Source organism: Girardinichthys multiradiatus, chromosome 8 (assembly GCF_021462225.1).
Source record: "Girardinichthys multiradiatus isolate DD_20200921_A chromosome 8, DD_fGirMul_XY1, whole genome shotgun sequence".
NCBI lineage: Eukaryota > Metazoa > Chordata > Actinopteri > Cyprinodontiformes > Goodeidae > Girardinichthys > Girardinichthys multiradiatus.
Window position 1 is genome coordinate 36,669,511 of NC_061801.1, and position 20,115 is coordinate 36,689,625.

The 20,115-nt window shown below is 42.0% G+C and overlaps 1 protein-coding gene and 1 long non-coding RNA gene across 2 annotated transcripts in view; one reads left to right on the plus strand and one right to left on the minus strand.

The window, feature by feature from the left end:
* LOC124873051 (bile salt-activated lipase-like) lies at positions 1-11,147 on the plus strand. Its single transcript, XM_047373528.1, has 11 exons — positions 1-142; positions 298-445; positions 1,806-1,925; positions 2,001-2,198; positions 2,271-2,401; positions 2,479-2,586; positions 2,666-2,780; positions 8,578-8,764; positions 9,017-9,220; positions 10,599-10,808; positions 10,894-11,147. The coding sequence occupies exons 1-11, from the start codon at positions 74-76 to the stop codon at positions 11,075-11,077; spliced, it is 1,674 nt and encodes a 557-aa protein (XP_047229484.1). The 5' UTR covers positions 1-73; the 3' UTR covers positions 11,078-11,147.
* Positions 9,267-20,115, minus strand: part of LOC124873054 — a 12,298-nt gene continuing 1,449 nt past the window's right edge. Inside the window, exons 2-3 of the long non-coding RNA XR_007039425.1 lie at positions 9,586-9,748; positions 9,267-9,460 (exon numbers count right to left, since the gene is read on the minus strand). This is a non-coding gene — a long non-coding RNA (uncharacterized LOC124873054). The remainder of the gene's footprint in view (positions 9,461-9,585; positions 9,749-20,115) is intronic.

The window sequence follows — 20,115 nt, forward strand, 5'->3', positions numbered from 1 at the left end:
GCTGAGAGGTGTGTGGTGGGCAGATCTCCTTTATAAATACGTGGGTGACAGCCAGCCTGATGCTCACAGTTCAATGCGGATGACAATGCTGGGAATTTTGGTTGCTGCTACTGTTTTGTTGGAGGCCGTCTCTGCCATCTCCGTAAGTTCCTCTCCAATAACAAACTTCTCACGTCAGGGAATTCCAGCATCTTCCATGTCATGTTAGATTAAAAAACATAATCTAATTTACTAGTTTTTTGTCAATAAAACAGATATGTTAACAATTTGGTAAAATAATGCGTTTACCTTTTGCAGCTCGGTGTTGTCAGTACCGAGGGAGGAATGGTGGAGGGACAAAATATCAATCTTGGGTACCAGCGCTACATGGATGTTTTCAAAGGCATTCCCTTTGCTGGTGTCCCTGGAAGGTTTGAGAAGCCATCACGTCACTCTGGCTGGGATGGTGGGTAAACCAGTTATTGGCGTAGTTATCAGTCAGAGCTGACAGTTATGTCTGCTTATTTTCAAAAAGCTTTATGGTGCAGATCTTTCTGAATACATCCTGGGACTTTATTATAAGGGTTGATATCCAACGGTGTCCTGATTGGTCTGCTTATTTAGTACAGCATCATAAAGCGGCAGATTTACACACCTTGTACCCTACATGAATTATAATCCATTAGACTTTGAAGTAAAGCAAACAAATCACATTGGATTACTTCCTTCTTAATCCCCTTTTACTGCTTGAAAAGACTGCAGAAAATATTGTTATAGGAGGTAAAAAACCTGCTTCCATTTTTAGCCTCACGGCTTTTTGTCGTGTTCTTCTGAGCTGAAAAAAATTTACTAGGTGATATCTGGTAGAGATTATCCAACAAATTCTTCAAATAATAATTTAAATTAAGAACTTAAATTCCCTACCCATTATTTGATTGGCTGTGTTGACTGAAACTTGAATTCAGCTTTTTTATTCAAATGGTTTGCTTTTAATTTCTCTATGCTTTGAAATAAATTAAATTAATTTTAAACAATGTAATTGTATTTTTTTTTTCAGATAACACATGTATAATGTTTTGTGCTGTCTAATAAATATAGTTTTCCTTACTTTTTAAATGTATTAAATTTGATATCATTATTCTTATTCAAATCAGTATTTATGTGAAGTCTTTTGTTTTAACTTAGCCCTTTTAAATTTTGTATTTTTTAATTTATTGTTACAACAATTGTATGTTGTTTTTTTTTATTTTTCTTCTTGTGATTTTTCTAATCAATATTTAAAAAAATGCAAGTCAACAGTAGCAATATTCATATATTTTATTGACATTGCTTGTGGTGATATCATATTCGTCTAAATAGCATTCTAATTAGGCTTTCAATTCAATTTAATTTTCATTTTATTTTATTTAAACATTTTATTTTATAATAATGTGGAGGTGGTTTGGAATAATTTTAATTTGTTGAATTTTTTTTGTTTATATTTTGTTTGCTTTTTTCATACATAGATTTCTCTATCAATTATGCCCTTCATTATATTAATTATTATTATTGGATCTTTGTTCTATACTGGGATTATTTTAGATTCAGGTTGTGGATGTGTCATGATAATATTAGGATGCTATCATTTGGTTAAACTTGTCTCAGTTGAAATCTTTACTAAATGTAAATAAAATATATTTAAATAAAAAAGAAGACAGTATGCGTACACAGACAAATAAAGCAGAAACTTCACTTTGCTGAGAAATGTTGCTGCATTTGAGAATTCTATTCATATGCCTTTAGTCATCTTAAAATGCTCACCTTGTGTGTTTTTTGTCTCTGATCAGGTATTCTGAAGGCCACTAAGTTCAGGGATAGATGCCTTCAGCTGACTGTTCTCCTGAACGACGTCTACGGCAGTGAGGACTGTCTTTACCTGAATATTTGGGTTCCTCACAGCAAGTCAGGTAAATCCTTGGAATTACCACAGGGTGTGCCTGAATTTGGCCAATAGTAACTACAATGTTTCCGTAATTTTTCAGTGGCCACCAATCTGCCCGTCATGGTCTGGATCTTTGGTGGAGGTTTCTTGGTTGGAGCCTCGTTTGGTGCTAACTTCCTGGATAACTATCTGTACAGCGGACAGGAAATTGCAGACAGAGGAAATGTTATTGTGGTGACTCTGGGATACCGTGTGGGATCCCTGGGCTTCCTGAGCACCGGAGACGCTGGTCTGCCTGGTAGGTATCCTTTAAAAAAAAACTGATGTTCCTTTAACTGTTTTTGCAAACTTAAATTTGGATTTTGTTTAGGAAATTATGGTCTGTGGGACCAGCAGGCTGCCATAGCATGGGTGCACAGAAATATCCGATCATTTGGAGGAGACCCCAGCAACATAACCCTCTTTGGAGAGTCTGCCGGAGGAGCCAGTGTTAATTTCCAGGTCAGAAGCTGCCCAAAGTGAAAAGTCTAAATCAGGTTGAAGGTATTTAAATTTTTTATTTTTATTTTTTCTCACAGATCCTCACTCCTCACAACAAAGGATTTATTAGGAGAGCAATCTCCCAGAGCGGTGTCGCCATTTGCCCTTGGGCTGTCAACAAAAACCCTCGCAAGTTTGCTGAAGAGGTACATGTTTTATGTTTTTTATGGATTATCTGGAATACAAACATCAGTAATGGGATGTTTTTGTAACCTAACTATCCAGGTTGCCCTGAAAGTCAACTGCCCCACTGATCAAAACATGGCCAAGTGTCTGAAGATGACTGATCCCAAAGCTCTGACTTTAGGGGGAACTCTCAAAATGTCCGGCTCTCCTGATGGTAATCTTCACACTTATTTCAGGCTACATGTTGAGCAGTTTTGTCAGGTGTTGGGCTGATAAAACATTAATTATCTTGTTGTTTTACAGTCCTGTTGAGTACAAATTAAATTTATTTGATATGAAAAGGACAAAAACTGGAGCCAATAGGTAAATATGTACCAACTTTTTGACATCTTTAAGTCTAAAGGGGACACATCGTGCTTTTAAATCATTCCTTTTAACACCTTAATCATTCAGTTGTTGTCTGTGGAACTGCAATGCTTTGGTCTGAACTCCATGTTATTGTAGCTCCACAGGCTCCTCTTTTACTCCTGTTCTAAGGAGTGTCTGAGATCAACTCTTTTTGGTGCCATCTCTTTAAATGCTGCTGAGGCACTTCACAGCCCGCCCCCCTCCAGGTCAAAGAGCGTTTCACTTCACTGCAGACAAAAAAGGCAAAAACAATGCAAAACTGTTTCTGTAATAATGCTATCCTAAACAAAGAGGATTGGGCGGCGGACAAAGGTGGAGACCTCGGCGGCCCGATCCCCATATGCTTAGGCTGGCTCTAGGGACGTGGAATGTCACCTCGCTGGGGGGGAAGGAGCCTGAGCTTGTGCGGGAGGTCGAGAGATCAGTCAGTCAGTCATTTTCTACCACTTATTCCATAGTGGGTCGCATGGGAGCTGGTGCCTATCTCCAGCAGTCTATGGGCGAGAGGCAGGGTACACCCTGGACAGGTCGCCAGTCCATCGCAGGGCAACACACAAACAACCATGCACACACTCATTCATACACCTAAGGGCAATTTAGAGTGACCAATTAACCTAACTGGCATGTCTTTGGACTGTGGGAGGAAGCCGGAGTACCCGGTGAGAACCCACGCATGCATGGGGAGAACATGCAAACTCCATGCAGAAAGACCCCCGGCCGGGAATCGAAGCCAGGACCATCTTGCTGCAAGGCAACAGTGCTACCAACTGCGCCAACGTGCAGCCCGAGGTTGAGAGATATCGACTAGAAATAGTCGGGCTCGCCTCCACGCACAGCGTGGGCTCTGGAACCCATCTCCTCGAGAGGGGCTGGACTCTCTTCTACTCTGGAGTGGCCCACAGGGAGAGGCGGCGGGCTGGGGTGGGTTTGCTTGTGCGCCTTCGGGTTGGGGAGAGGTCTCTGACTATCATTTCAGCCTACGGGCCGAGTGGTAGTGCAGAGTACCCGGCCTTCTTGGCGTCCCTGTCGGGGGTGCTGGATAGCGCCCCTCCTGGGGACTCCATTATTCTGCTGGGGGACTTCAACGCCCACGTGGGAAACGACAGTGACACCTGGAGAGGCGTGATTGGGAGGAATGGCCTCCCCGATCTGAATCCAAGCGGTGTTTTGTTATTGGACTTCTGTGCTAGTCACGGATTGTCCATAATGAACACCATGTTCAAACATAAGGGTGTCCATCAGTGCACTTGGCACCAGGATACCCTAGGCAGGAGGTCAACGATCGACTTTGTTGTCATATCATCAGACCTTCGGCCGCATGTTTTGGACACTCGGGTGAAGAGAGGGGCTGAACTGTCCACTGATCACCACCTGGTGGTGAGTTGGATCCACTGGGGGAGGGGAAAGCCGGACGGACTTGGCAGGCCCAAGCGCATAGTGAGGGTCTGCCGGGAACGTCTGGCGGACCCCTTGGCCAGGGATGTATTCAACTCTCACCTCCGGGAGAGCTTTGACCAGATTCCAAGGGATGTTGGAGACATAGAATCCGAATGGACCATGTTCTCCGCATCTATTGTCGATGCTGCTGTCCGTAGCTGCGGCCGTAAGGTCTGCGGTGCCTGTCGTGGCGGCAATCCCCGAACCCGGTGGTGGACACCAGCAGTAAGGGACGCTGTCAAGCTGAAGAAGGAGTCCCATCGGCTGTGGTTGGCTTGTGGGACTCCTGAGGCGGCTGACGGGTACCGTGGGGCCAAGCGTGCCGCGGCCCGGGCGGTGGCAGAGGCAAAAACTCGGACCTGGGAGGAGTTCGGTGAGGCCATGGAGAAGGATTACCGGTTGGCCCCGAAGCGATTCTGGCAGGAATACTTCGAGGATATCCTCAACCCTGCCATCACGCATTCCCTGGTGGAAACAGAGGCTGGGGACTCGGGGTTGGACTCTTTCATCACCCAGGCTGAAGTCACCGAGGTGGTTAAAAAGCTCCGCGGTGGCAGGGCTTCGGGGTTGGATGAGATCCGCCCTGAGTACCTCAAGTCTTTGGATGTTGTGGGGCTGTCATGGTTGACACGCCTCTTCAACATTGCGTGGCGGACGGGGACAGTGCCTTTGGATTGGCAGACTGGGGTGGTGGTCCCCCTACATAAGAAGGGTGACCGAAGGGTGTATTCCAACTACAGGGGGATCACACTCCTCAGACTCCCTGGTAAGGCCTACGCCAGGGTATTGGAGAGGAGAGTCCGGCCGATAGTCAAACCCCGGCTTCAGGAGGAGCAGTGTGGTTTTCGTCCTGGCCGTGGAACACTGACCAGCTCTATACCCTCTACATGGTACTCGAGGGTTCATGGGAGTTTGCCCAACCGGTCCACATGTCTTTTGTGGACCTGGAGAAAGAATTCGACTGTGTCCCTCGTGATGCCTTGTGGGGGGTGCTCCAAGAGTATGGAATCGGGGGCCCTTTACAAGGGGCCATCCGATCTCTGTACAAGCGGAGCAGGAGTTTGGTTCGCATTGCCGGCACTAAGTCGGACCTGTTCCCGGTGCATGTTGGCAGGGCTGCCCTTTGTCACCGGTCCTGTTCATAACTTTTATGGACAGGATATCTAGGCGCAGCCAAGGGCCGGAGGGGGTCTGGTTTGGGGACCAGAGGATTTCGTCTCTTCTTTGTGCAGATGACGTGGTCCTGCTGGCCCCCTCTAGCCAAGACCTACAGCATGCACTGGGGCGGTTCGCAGCCGAGTGTGAAGCGGCTGGGATGAAGATTAGCTCCTCCAAGTCCGAGGCCATGGTTCTCGACTGGAAAAGGGTGGCTTGTCCTCTTCAGGTTGGAGGGGAGTTCCTGCCTCAAGTGGAGGAGTTTAATTATCTCGGGGTCTTGTTCACAAGTGAGGGAAGAACGGAGCGGGAGATCGACAGACGGATCGGTGCGGCTGCCACAGTAATGGGGGCGCTGTGCCGGTCCGTTGTGGTGAAGAGAGAGCTGAGCCGAAAAGCGAAGCTCTCGATATACCGGTCGGTCTACGTTCCTACCCTCACCTATGGCCATGAACTTTGCGTCATGACCGAAAGAACGAGATCCCGGATACAAGCGGCGGAAATGAGCTTCCTCCGGAGGGTGGCCGGGCACTCCCTTAGAGATAGGGTGAGGAGCTCGGAGTAGAGCCGCTGCTCCTCCACATCGAGAGGAGCCAGTTGAGGTGGCTTGGGCATCTATACCGGATGCCTCCTGGACGCCTTCCTCGGGAGGTGTTCCAGGCACGTCCCACCGGGAGGAGGCCCAGGGGACGGCCCAGGACATGCTGGAGGGACTATGTCTCTCGGCTGGACTGGGAACGCCTTGGGCTCCCCCCGGAGGAGCTGGAGGAGGTGTCTGGGGAGAGGGACGTCTGGGCGTCTCTGCTGAGTCTGCTGCCCCCGCGACCCGGTCCCGGATAAAGCGGAAGACGACGAGTACGAGTACTATCCTAAACATGCAGTATGATTATGTCTATAAGGAGCTAAAAGCAGCACACAGCACTAACATAAGCAGAGATACTCCTGCTATCAGAACAATGGGCAGAGCATCATATCAACACAATACATTCTTGTCTAAAATAAATTTTGTTGTTATTTTCACGTTACTTGCAGCTCACTGCTTTGCTGTGTCCATAGTTTCGAAGGAACTGAACCCTTAATCAGATGAAGTCTTTCAGCAATGTTGAGGATCATGTGAAGTTATACTTTAGTATTGGTTTCACAAATACGGACATTCTTAATCTTTTAGCACATCAGCATCAAATTAGTACCAGTTTTAGGACCTTTAAACAACTGTGCATTTGACTGTGTCTGTTTTGAAGAAAGAACCACACGGACTTGGAAGAAATAGCTTGTTTTGTGGAATAGGAGCTGTAATTACTTCATTCTCATTCATGTTGCGACATTATTCTCGTAAAATGACTTTATTCTCCTAATATTACGACTTTATTCTCATATTATGACTTTATTCTTGTAATTTAAAAATAAATCTCTTAGTCTAATACTTCGTTGTATGTTTGATCTTGGACTACAAAATGGCAGCAAGACATAAAAATGGCAGATATGTGAAATTGGTTAGCCGGAAGTCCATTACCTTGTTTCGCTGTGTTGCAGCAAATACTGTGACGTAATAGTTCAAAAAACGTAATAGAGAAATGAGAAAACTGAACGGATTGAAAAATATGACTCAAACAAAATCTAAAGATATCTATGCAGCACCTGGAGGGACTGAATTCAACTTTCAACTGAACTCCTACAGACTCCAAGTACACAACACAATGTATTTAAAAGGCTAAAAAGGTGGACTTTGCATGATATGTCCCCCAAGTTTAAGACCCTGTCCATATGGCAACATTATTCCGTGAATACGCAAAGTTTCTTAATAACTTTTTATCATGTTCAGCCCTGAAAGGATGTTTTTATGGAAAGTGTTGAGGTACTGGAGTGAAAAAGTCTAGAAAAATCCTTTTGCTTTAATTTAGATGCCTAATAGGCAACCTGTGGACTGTGGGAGGAGGCGGGACATTCAGGGAAAACGCACAGATGTACAGGGACAGAAATTAAAATATGTCCAGCTGCTATGAATCAGAAAAAGGCGGACCCAAGATTCAGCCAGACACAGTACTGAAAGTTTAAAAGGTTTATTCAGCCACAGGAAAACGTCACACAGGTAACACTCCTCACAGCTTCCAGGAATCACTGAGGCAGAAAGAGGGATTAGTGACTTGTAGTCCCTCCAGATTTTGCAGGGATCAGAAAAGCCACTAACCGGCTTTTGTCTTGAGTGGAACTTGAAACCCAGAGGGGAAACCCAGAGGGGAAACCTCAGTGGGCGGCAGGCGGTGATCTCCACAGCACAGGTAAGAAGTGACTCCAGGCTGAATAATCCGAGGGCTAGGCTGGCTCAATAATCCAAGGACAGAAACAGGGTCAACGATCGGAACAAGAGGCGTCAGACAAGGGGCAGGCAGAGGCATAAACCAGATGCAGGAAACAAGGTCGACAACCAAAATCCAAATAGTCCGAAGGGGGGGGCAGGCAGAGGCATAAATCCAAAAGGCAAGGCAAGGTCAAGAACAATTATCAGACTGGAAGAAACGCTGGATATCTACTTTCACGATGGCTTTCAAAAATCTGGCACCGTCTGCTTGTCACAGTCAGTATATATGAGGGAAGACACAGGTGCTTGGCATCCCACAGATTGCACTACACTGCAGCAGCCACCAGGTGCATCTAATCTGCTGATTGCATCCAGGGAGACAGGGTAGAGCAAACGTGCCAGAATCATAACACCAGCTAATAACTGTTAAATGAAGTACAATTAGATAACTTACTTTTAAACACAATGAAGCCTTAGATGTTTTCTTGTTTAATAAATAAATAAATACACAAAATACATAGACAATAACATTTTGTCTTATTTTGTGTTTTGCCAACAAAATACACAGGACATTTGATTAGTAACATTAAAGCAAATTTGGCTACATTTTGACAAGTGACCTTGTGGTCAGCAGTGACCTTGTGGTCAGCAGTGACCTTGTGGTCAGCAGTGTGCATGATGATTTATCTGACTACGTATCTCCATTGGTCAGCCCCTCTGGTGTACAACCTGGTTCTGTCTCCTGTGATTGATGGCGACTTCCTGCCGGATGACCCGTCCGAACTGTTCCACAATGCGGCCAACGTCGACTACATTGCCGGAGCCAATGACATGGATGGTCACGTCTTTACAGGCTTGGATGTCCCATCAGTCAACTCTGCCCTATTGGACACCCCTATGTGAGTTCAAGTAGACTTCCTGGACTCTCTAAACATTTAGTATGTTGGGAGCAGTTTTAAACAACCCAGAACTTCTTTCGCCTTTGCTTTCAAGAATCCAGATTTTCTTGTTATCTTCTAAAGTGGTCTTGATCAACAGGTCTCCTGGAGATCAATGCAAACCGCTTTCAAAGATTAAGAGAAATCTGGCTGTCTGGAAAGAAAAAATGTGTCATTAGATTTAAGTGTCAAACATTCTCCTCCTGACTGCAGTGATGAAGTGAAGAGGCTCTTGGCTTCCTTTACCAAGGAGAAAGGAACGCTCGGTTCGCAAAATGCCTTCTCCACATACACCTCAGATTGGGGATCCAACCCCAGCAGGGAGACTGTTAAAAAGACTGTTGTGGCCATCGAGACAGACTACCTTTTCCTGATTCCCACTCAGGCTGCTCTTTATCTTCATGCCTCCAATGCTGGGTAAGAAAAAGATCCGTATTAACAAGTATCACTCTTGGTTATTTTAGTAATTTCTACAGAAGTTGAAGAAGGACTCAATGTTGGATAATACTCTCACCTAATTGGTAAACGCAGTGCGCCTGTCTGTTATTTAATCTCAGCATAAATGCAGCAGTTCTGTAAAGGCCCAATAGGTTTGTTGGAGAACATTAGTGAACAACCAGCATCATGAAGACCAAGGAAGACAGGTCAGGGAGAAAGCTGTGGGGAAGTTTAAAGCAGGGTTAGAATATAAAACAATATTCTCAACTTTGAACATCTCACAGATCTCTGTCCAATCCATCATCTGAAAATGAAAAGAGTATGGCTGCAAACTGCAAACTTACCAAGACATGGCCATCTTCTTACTGACAGGCCAGGTAAGGAAAACATTAATCAAAGAAGCAGCAAAGAGCTCCAGGGTAACTTTGGTGGAGATGCAGAGTTCCACACCTCAGGTGGGAAAATCGGTGGACAGGACAATTAGCTCTGCCCTCCACAAGTCGGCCTCTGTGAAAGAGTGTTATGTTAATGTCAGGTCTCCCGTTGTTGTACATTTCTGCTCATAACTAAAGAATGGGAAGATCTAAAGATCTCAGTGGTAGCCACAAGATGTTGGTTTGTAGCTATGTAGAGGACACAGCAAACATGTAGAAGAAAATGCTTCAAAACTGAACTTTTTGTCCAACATTCAAAACGCTGTGAAGCTAACACTGTACGCCACCCCCTCTGTGGCACGGTGACAGTGGCGACGGTGGTAGGGGTTCATCCCGTGATTGGTGGGTTGCCGGTTTGAACCCCTGCTCTGCCCGTCTCAGTCGTTGTGTCCTTGTGCAAGACACTTCACCCGCCTTGCCTGCTGATGGTGTCAGCAGGCAAGGCGGTGGTGCCGATTGTATGGCAGCGTCACTTCTCGGGCAGCTGTGGCTACAATGTAGCTTACCACTGTCAGTGTGTGAATGTGCGTATGAATGGGTGGATCACTGTAGTGTTAAGTGCTTTGGGGGATGAAGTGCTATACAAGTGCAGGCCGTTTACCATTTACATGGTGGTGGCAGCATCATGCTGTGCAGAGACAGGAAAGCAGGTCAGAACTGATGGGAAAACGGATGGAGCAAAAGATAAAGCAATCCTGGAAGAAAACTCATGTACTATTTTTCTTTCTACACCACATTTATGCACTGCCTTATGTTCGTCTGCCTCACAAAGTAAAGTTCATTAAGGTTTGTTTAATTTTGTATACGTGACAAAATGTGGAAAGGTTTGAGGGTTATGAATATTTTTGTGAGGCTATATATTCCATAGCTTTAAGTGGTGTCCATTGATTTAATCTGTTGCATCCTCTTGTTCTCCACCAAAGAACTGGTCGCACCTACTCGTACCTCTTCTCTGAGCCCAGCCGTTTGGGAGGCATCCTCACACCCTACCCTACCTGGGTGGGAGCTGACCACGCTGATGACCTACAGTACGTCTTTGGAAAGCCCTTCTCCACGCCACTGGGATACTGGCCGAAACATCGTGATGTGTCTGGATACATGATTGCCTACTGGACCAACTTTGCCAAGACGGGGTATAATTACAACACAAAATACAGTATCAAACACAGAAATAGATCACATTACTGACTTTTTTTTTCTGTCTGGTTGTGGTCCCAGAAACCCTAACACAGGAGGTCTAAGCGTGCCTGCTTCGTGGCCAGCATTCTCATCCAATGGACACAAGTTCTTGGAGATCCATTCCAAGATGGATAGCAGCTATGTGCATGAGAAGCTAAGGATTCGTTTTGTGAATTTCTGGACCAGCGTCCTGCCCAACCTTCCCACAGTCTACTCAGAGTAAAGAGCTTGTGCTTGTTCTCAAGCCATCGATCAGTAGTGATGGTTTATAAAAAATAAATGAATGAAAACAACAAAAGATGTTCTTCTTTTGTTTTTTGGTAAAATTAATTGTGTTTAAGGTGGTGAGAAGATGTAAATGTTTCAGCATCTTGAGGTTTTTAGTGTTCGCAAACCAAAATAAGAAGAAAATTGTACTTTAACTCTTCAATATAAACAAATACAAAAAAAAATTAATATTAAAGTAATTTTTATTGCCACTTTTTATTGTACTAATCATAAATACGATAAAATAAGAATTCTATTGAATTTAATAAGGAATTCCACTATATTATTTTATTCATTATTAAGTTCACAAAAATAACAGCAGATGGCGCTGAAGATCTGTTTGTCTTTGCTTAGTTAATGTCTCGTTTCCTTTTCGTAATAAAGAAATACTGGTTGAGTTCCAGCAGTAGTTTTAAGCCCAACACGGCAAGTTACTGCTGTGTGAAATATGAGGGCTTTTATTTTGTAGAGCAAGTATAGGTCTTATTTTGAAAGATCAGCGTAGGTGTCCTTTCAGATCCTAGTTAGTTCCATTAGTTATATAGAACCTGCTTCCTATGCTAAATTCCCAGTGTACTATTTCATCAGCTTTAAATGTGGATAGTAACAATAGAAAATGTCAGCTTTTATGTTGTAGGGCATTCTTAGATCTTATTTTGAAAGTCCAGGATGGTTGTCTTTTAAGGACGGGTTTACTTCCATTAGTAATATACAACATTCTCTGTAATATGTAAATCTTAGAGGCTTCTTTATTTTTATATATATCTATAAAGTATCTATAAACTTTATTTTGAAAGTTCTAATGACAAAAACCATAGAGATCTGTTGTAGACCCACTTAGAACACCTTAGATATTAATTATCTGACAAGTATATTACAGTATTAGTCACTTTGACCTTGAAGGGCCAAGCTTTGGCCTTCTCCTCCCTTCCCTCAGACAGGCAGTATTCTGTAGCTATGGTGATCTGCTCCTCCACTGACAGCATAGGCATGTGACTGTCCGTGAGTGAACAGCTGCACTTGATTGTCTGCCTCTGAGCCTGCATATCTTACAGTTAAAAAAGGGTTCAAACAACCAAAGAGATTGTGCGAAAGCAGAGGCCTGGTCCTGCAATGTGACCGAAAATGATGATTTGTTAAAACAAAAATGCTCGAAAATATATCAATCTGGAAAATGATAAGACATCTAATCTCAGTCTGATCACCTCTCCTAAATTCAATTCAATTAAATTCAATAATAAATAATTTATTCACCCCAAAGGGAAATTAAATGTTGTTGTGGCTCATTATGCAGGTTTCTTCAAAGAGCCGTTGTAGATGCTGATGGCTGTGGGCAGCAAGGATCTCCTGTAGCGCTCCGTCTTACAGCACCTCTGAAGAAGCCTCTGACTGAAGACACTCTGTTGTTGTAGGACAGTCTCATGAAGAGGATGCTCAGGGTTCTCCATAATGTTCTTCATTTTATGAAGAATCCTTCTTTGCACAATGATCTCCAGAGGTTCCGGAGGAGTCCCCAGAACAGAGCCAGCCTTCTTTATCAGCTTGTTGAGCTTTTTTAAGTCCCTGGTTCTGATGCTGCTCCCCCAGCAGATGAGATCAAACTGTGGTCTCTTTGTCAGGTAGTCTTTGATCCAGGAGATCATTGAGGCGTCCACCTGAGTCTTCTGGAGTTTCTGACAAAGCAAATCAGGTTGAATTGTGTTAAATGCACTGGAGAAATCAAAGAACATGATCCTCACAGTGCTGATGGCTTTGTCCAGATGACAGTGGGTTTGTTGAAGCAGGTGTATGATGGCATCTTCAACTCCAACTCCACAGCGATAAGCAAACTGAAGGTGGTCCCGATACAAGGAGTATTTGCGCTCCAATTTCTACAAGCTCCCCCAGAAAAGATCATACGATTTCTGACACTTTTCTTGTACCAAAAACTAGACCAAACCCAGAGTTAGTTCAGTAAACCCTGTTACCCAGCAGGGCTGCTCCACAGGGTATGTTACAGGAGTAGATTGAAAATTCTGTTCAGTATTTGTATGACTTTAATTTGTAAAGTGAAACCAGTCAAAACAAATAAAATAAAATAAATTATAAATATTATATTTTGACAGCTTTCAAAATATTTTAATTCCACCTTGACACAACTCCCATTTGGTCAGTAAGTTTGCAAAAAAATAACCCCGGATAGTACCTGTCTTTATGCAACAATTCTTCAAGTGTTATAACCAATTTTTTTGCCATTAATGCAGAGATGTAAAGTTTGCACTGTTGTGATCCATAAAATCAATTACTAAGTGCTTAAATAGAAAGCAAATTAACTTCTCTTCTTTCTTCAAGATGTTTCACATCCAATCCAAAAGGGTTAGGAGTATCAGGCTTATAAATAGTAGCCAGAATGATCAAGTTTGTTTATTTAATACCTTGCACAGATTAAAAACAAACTGCTTGCAAAGAACAGCACGAAACTTAAAACATGAATAAAATGGAATAATAGTGATAATTACAAACTGATCAAATCTAGCGTTCCAAATCTCTTCGGTTTGTTCCATTTATGAGTTTTGCAACCGAAGGCAATCAAGAGCTGTTGTTTGTTGATACATGTGAAAAGTGCATTATAATTATTCAAAGGAAAGGAAATGCAAGCAAGAAAAACCATATCCAATTCGTGTTTTGACTCCAACTGTCTTATGTTGACTAATTTCTGAAATGATAACAGTTCTGGACCAGTTGTTTTGAGTTTAAGTGACACTGATAGGCTGAGACCTACAGTCATGAAAAACTGGGACACCCAGCAGTTGCCTGTGTGTTTTTCTTACCATCATAAAATGGCTTAAAGCACAAATAGGTGTTTCAGATCAGAAGCACATGATGAGAAGGAGGTTTCTCTTGTTTACAGCTCAGACCTTTAATTTAAAGTTTCCAACTGTTGAAGTAAGAGTAAACTCCATGAAATCCACGAAGAGTGTGGCAGCTTAGGAGTATGGTAAGAGACTTAAAGATGTCTCAAAAGAATTTGAAAACAGCCAATCCCCTTCATGGAAATAATCTCAAGAACATTCCAAAAAACTTCCAAAATACCCAGGTCTGGCCATCCAAGCATTCATCCTGCAAGCAGACCACAAGATACTAAAAGAAGTCTCCAAAAACCCTGAACCGGATGTATCAAACTCCAGTTCTCAGTTGCTGGTGTCCTGCTAATGTTATATCTGTGTCTGCTTCAACACAGTTGAATAAAATTATATGGGGAGTCGAATAAGTTTAAGGCTGAAGCTGTGACTAAAGGTACGAATAAACGATGAAATTTAGATGAAATCTTGATTCTTAATATTACCAACAAATCTAATAATTACTGGTGGTAAAATAATTTCAAATGCAGCCATATATGTTGTGTGATATTCTGTTTCATTGACTTGAAAAAACATCAAATAAACATCAGTGTGACAGTTCACAGTATATATTATATTATATTATATTATATTATATTATATTATATTATATTATATTTAAGTTCTCAGATTATGTAAAGTTAATTTGGGTAGCTGATTAATTGGTTGGCTGGTTGATTAGTAGGTCTGTCGGATCATGGGTGGTAGATTGAATAGTTGGTGTGTTGGTTGTTTGATTAACTTATCAAATGGCAGTTTAGTTGACTGGTCTGTTGGCTGGTTGTTTGTTTGTTTGTTTGTTTGGATGAATAATTGGTTGGTTGTTGGTTGGTTGGTCTGTAGGTTCATGGTTGGTAGGTTGAACATTTGATGTGTTGGTTGTTCAGTTTGTTGGTATTTTGGGAACTTGTTTGCTTGGTTTTTAACTGGTTGATTGTTTGGTCATTTGGTTTGTTTATTATCTAGTCTGTTGGCTGGTTGGTTGATTTGATGGTTTATGGACCATCTTTAGTACACAAAATATGGCACATGCAAAACAAGAAATACCCTGACATGATAAATATTGTTTTGTTGCAGACAAAATATTATTTGTACACAGTAATCAGCGCCTTTTCTCTTTATTATTTCTTGATTGGATATTACTGTTTTACAACAACAGAAACAGTAATTGTACAGTACTTTTAATTTAAGTGTTTCTGATGAAGTCCAGGTATCTTTTACCCACCAGGGGCAATTTAGTTTACGGCTGGCAGTAAAGGATGAAGGTATAAACATGAGCAAAAGTACACCTATTGTTCATACATGTGGCATATATAAAGGTAATAGCTGCTGGAATGAAATACCCTTTGAACCTGTTTGTCCTACTTCATAGCTTAAGACGTCTCCGACCTGAACTGAAAATATAACCTTTCTCCTTAATAAAGATGTTTCTAATGTCTCTGATGACCCGGGAAGAAGTCCCAGCAGTTTCGCACACCCTCACAATACCCTGGAGAGGATTTTTCTGTTTAACAGGGTAGGGCCGATTGGCTGATTGCCTGCTGCATTTGATTAGTTTCTTACCTGAACGTCTGGATAATCAACATTATAAAGGTTAATTAAAAGCTATTGCCAATGTTCTTTCAGATCTGAGTTGTAAATTACTTTTTAACAGGGAAAAACAGATAAGACATTATTTTAAGCAATAAATCAGGTCTACGTGCTGAAATGAGAGAAAGCAAACTTTTAAGGAGTGAAGTCTATTTGTCACTTCGATGAAAAACTGCACGCAGCATTTTTTTTAAAACTGCAAGCCTCTTTATTGCAAATACTGGAAGGTTATGAAAAATGCAACAAAATGTGTGTCTGAATTTTTCTTCCACCCTCTGTTTAACTGGTGCAAGTACAAAATAAACTACTTCTATTTGTGTCAGTAGGTAACTTTACATCAGAGAGCACAAAAATCACATGTGGCGTTCCCCAAGAGTCCATCTTAGGGCCCATCTTAGGACCCATCTACATGCTCCCCCTAACTCAGATTTTAATAAACAACAACGTAAGTTATCATAACTATGCAGACAACACACAGCTATACGTTACGATGTCACCAGGTGACCATGAACCCATTCAAGCGCTGGGTACATGCTTAGAAGAAATCAATGCATGGATGGGCCTAAATTTTCTTCAGCTGAATCAAAACAAAACTGAAGTAATAATCTTTGGACCAAAGGAGGAGCGGATAAAAGTTAGCACACAGCTTCAGTTAATACAGCTAGAAACCATCAGTCAGGCTTGAAACCTGGGTGTAGTGATGGACTCAGACCTGAACCTTCAGAGGCACATAAAGACAGTAACAAGGTCGGCCTTCTATCACCTAAAGAACATCTCCAGGATTAAAGGACTAATGTCCCAGCAGGACCTTGAAAAACTAATTCATGTGTTCATCTTTAGTAGAATTGATTACTGCAACGGTGTCTTCACAGGTCTGCCTAAAAAGTCGATCAGACAGCTGCAGTTGATCCAGAACGCTGCTGTCCTCACTAGAACTAAGAAAGTGGAGCACATCAACCCGGTTCAAAAGTTCCTACACTGGCTCCCTGTAGCTCAGAGAATAGACTTTAAAATACTTCTGTTAGTCTATAAATCACTGAATGGCTTAGCACCAAAATACATTACAGACTTGTTGTCAGTGTATCAAACACCCAGACCTCTCAGGTCATCTCGTTCAAATCTACTCTGCGTACCCAGAACCAGAACCAAACATGGAGAAGCAGCTTTTAGTTCTCATGCTCCACTAATCTGGAATAAACTGCCAGAAAACTGTAAAACCGCTGAAACCCTAAGTTGCTTTAAATCAAGATTAAAAACTTATTTGTTTAGAGTGGCCTTTGACTGTGCCATCTAGGCATGATTAGTTGGGTTTTCAGTCCAATTTTCCTTTCATTTTCTTGTCCATCATTCTATTCTGTTTATTTTATTTTACTTTTTTAAAGTACCTCTGTTGTTTGATTTTATCATTTGATTTGTTTTTCTGTGTCTGTATCTGTGTTTATTTGCTTTGTGATTGTATGTACAGCGCTTTGAGTGTCTAGTTGCTGAAAAGTGCTATATAAATAAACTTACCTTACCTATTCTGAAAGCATTACACTGTCTTTGCCTTCAAGTCTCTCTACAGATGTTGTCCTTGGGTGTGTCATTATAGGTCTGGCACATTTTGCCCTACAGCCAAAGGCAAAATTACATCAACTCCTTCAGTCTGGATTGGTTACACTAACCGGTCTTCTAGTAATATCTGTAAGTATCCATCAGATAAAACTCTGGACTTTGATACTGTGAAGTTTTGATTTATTCATGCATACAGGGCTGACGAGTTAATACCAGGCTGTATGTCTAGTAATGGACTAATAACTATTTTAAGAGAGATTACATGCAGCCTTAGACACAGAATTGTCCAAAAATCTCAAGTCGCTTGTTCCAGCCCCCCTCTTCCCCCCACCCCCAGCAGTTCTGACTCTCGGGGCTGGTAATAGACAGGGTTCTGCGGATGTTCCTAGGTTTTCAACGTGAACATGGTTATTAGTTCTCTAGCGTTTCTCAAGGTCTTTCTAGGTTTTTCTTTGGACTTTGGCTGCATCCAAGTCCAAGATGTTTAACCTTCATTTGAGTAACTTATTAAAACAAGTGTGTTTACTGATTTTCTAAGTTTTCAAAACATTTTCAACTGATTACAGTTATTCAGTGTAAATTGTGTGAAACTGCCTAGTTTACCATGGATAAGACATGAGGCCCCCTCTGTTATGTATCATTAATGATGATGGCTGTTCTTCCTCCACTCTCCAACTGACCTGCTCAAAATGTTCTACCATTGAAAATTATCCTGAATGGTTTTATTTTAATTCACAATTAAAACCATTTGCTGAAACAACTCAAATGTTTGTCTAGTTGCTGACAAATGATACCTTAAGACTAACAGAATGGCCAGTGACTTATACAATACTTATGCGATGACTTATACAAAGCCTGGAACTCACTTTTCAAAGAACATCCGAAGAAGCGGTTGGATGACAGATTTGGTGTCTTTGCAGCAACGAGAAGTGATCCTGGTGGAACCCCAGAAAGACATTTCTTTAAGAGTTGATTTAAATCTTTTTAGATGTGCAAACCTCCTTTAGGCCCCAAAAAATAATTCAAATAAATCCTGAAACCTTTGAATTAAAACATCATATTTGAATGATACACACAGAGAATCGCTGTTATTGTTGTTACTTTGAGTAAAGTTGTTTCTGTACATTGTTTCTATACTGTTATATTCATCCTGATGTTACTCAAAGTTTCCAAGAAGTTTTATAAGGACTGGATAATTAGAAATTTGAACATAGTTACCAATTATTAGCTAATGTAAGATGTTTTACTTCAGAAGAGGTGGGACAACATCATGGTAGAGAAAAGCAAGAAAGACATTAAACATTAAATTTAATGTTAATCTTATTTTACTCTTATTTTATTTTATTTAAGTTTAATTTAGTTTGTTTTATTTGATTTCTGTTTAGCCAGCAGTCTGGATTGACAATAATGAAGAATTATTTTTGTTAAACTGTGTGAGTTTATTGTTTTTAACAAAGGAAGACATTTTACTGTAATTATTTATTTCATTTTATGTTTGTAATTATTTTTTTATTTCTTATGCATTTACTTTTAAGCTTGCTATACAGGTCCTTCTCAAAAAATTAGCATATTGTGATAAAGTTCATTATTTTCTATAATGTAATGATGAAAATTTAACATTCATATATTTTAGATTCATTGCACACTAACTGAAATATTTCAGGTCCTTTATTGTCTTAATACGGATGATTGTGGCATACAGCTCATGAAAACCCACAATTCCTATCTCACAAAATTAGCATATTTCATCCGACCAATAAAAGAAAAGTGTTTTTAATACAAAAAACGTCAACCTTCAAATAATCATGTACAGTTATACACTCAATACTTGGTCGGGAATCCTTTTGCAGAAATGACTGCTTCAATGCAGCGTGGCATGGAGGCAATCAGCCTGTGGCACTGCTGAGGTCTTATGGAGGCCCAGGATGCTTCGATAGCGGCCTTTAGCTCATCCAGAGTGTTGGGTCTTGAGTCTCTCAACGTTCTCTTCACAATATCCCACAGATTCTCTATGGGGTTCAGGTCAGGAGAGTTGGCAGGCCAATTGAGCACAGTGATACCATGGTCAGTAAACCATTTACCAGTGGTTTTGGCACTGTGAGCAGGTGCCAGGTCGTGCTGAAAAATGAAATCTTCATCTCCATAAAGCTTTTCAGCAGATGGAAGCATGAAGTGCTCCAAAATCTCCTGATAGCTAGCTGCATTGACCCTGCCCTTGATAAAACACAGTGGACCAACAACAGCAGCTGACACGGCACCCCAGACCATCACTGACTGTGGGTACTTGACACTGGACTTCTGGCATTTTGGCATTTCCTTCTCCCCAGTCTTCCTCCAGACTCTGGCACCTTGATTTCCGAATGACATGCAGAATTTGCTTTCATCCGAAAAAAGTACTTTGGACCACTGAGCAACAGTCCAGTGCTGCTTCTCTGTAGCCCAGGTCTGGGGAATGCGGCACCTGTAGCCCATTTCCTGCACACGCCTGTGCACGGTGGCTCTGGATGTTTCTACTCCAGACTCAGTCCACTGCTTCCGCAGGTCCCCCAAGGTCTGGAATCGGCCCTTCTCCACAATCTTCCTCAGGGTCCGGTCACCTCTTCTCGTTGTGCAGCGTTTTCTGCCACACTTTTTCCTTCCCACAGACTTCCCACTGAGGTGCCTTGATACAGCACTCTGGGAACAGCCTATTCGTACAGAAATTTCTTTCTGTGTCTTACCCTCTTGCTTGAGGGTGTCAATAGTGGCCTTCTGGACAGCAGTCAGGTCGGCAGTCTTACCCATGATTGGGGTTTTGAGTGATGAACCAGGCTGGGAGTTTTAAAGGCCTCAGGAATCTTTTGCAGGTGTTTAGAGTTAACTCGTTGATTCAGATGATTAGGTTCATAGCTCATTTAGAGACCCTTTTAATGATATGCTAATTTTGTGAGATAGGAATTTTGGGTTTTCATGAGCTGTATGCCAAAATCAT

Excerpts from the sequence above, each read along its gene's own strand:
- LOC124873051 (XM_047373528.1), top strand. The coding sequence starts at position 74 with ATGCGGATGACAATGCTGGGAATTTTGGTTGCTGCTACTGTTTTGTTG. Across the intron at positions 2,199-2,270 it reads CGGAGACGCTGGTCTGCCTG|GAAATTATGGTCTGTGGGAC; the intron begins GTAGGTATCCTT and ends GATTTTGTTTAG. Across the intron at positions 8,765-9,016 it reads GCCCTATTGGACACCCCTAT|TGATGAAGTGAAGAGGCTCT; the intron begins GTGAGTTCAAGT and ends TCCTGACTGCAG.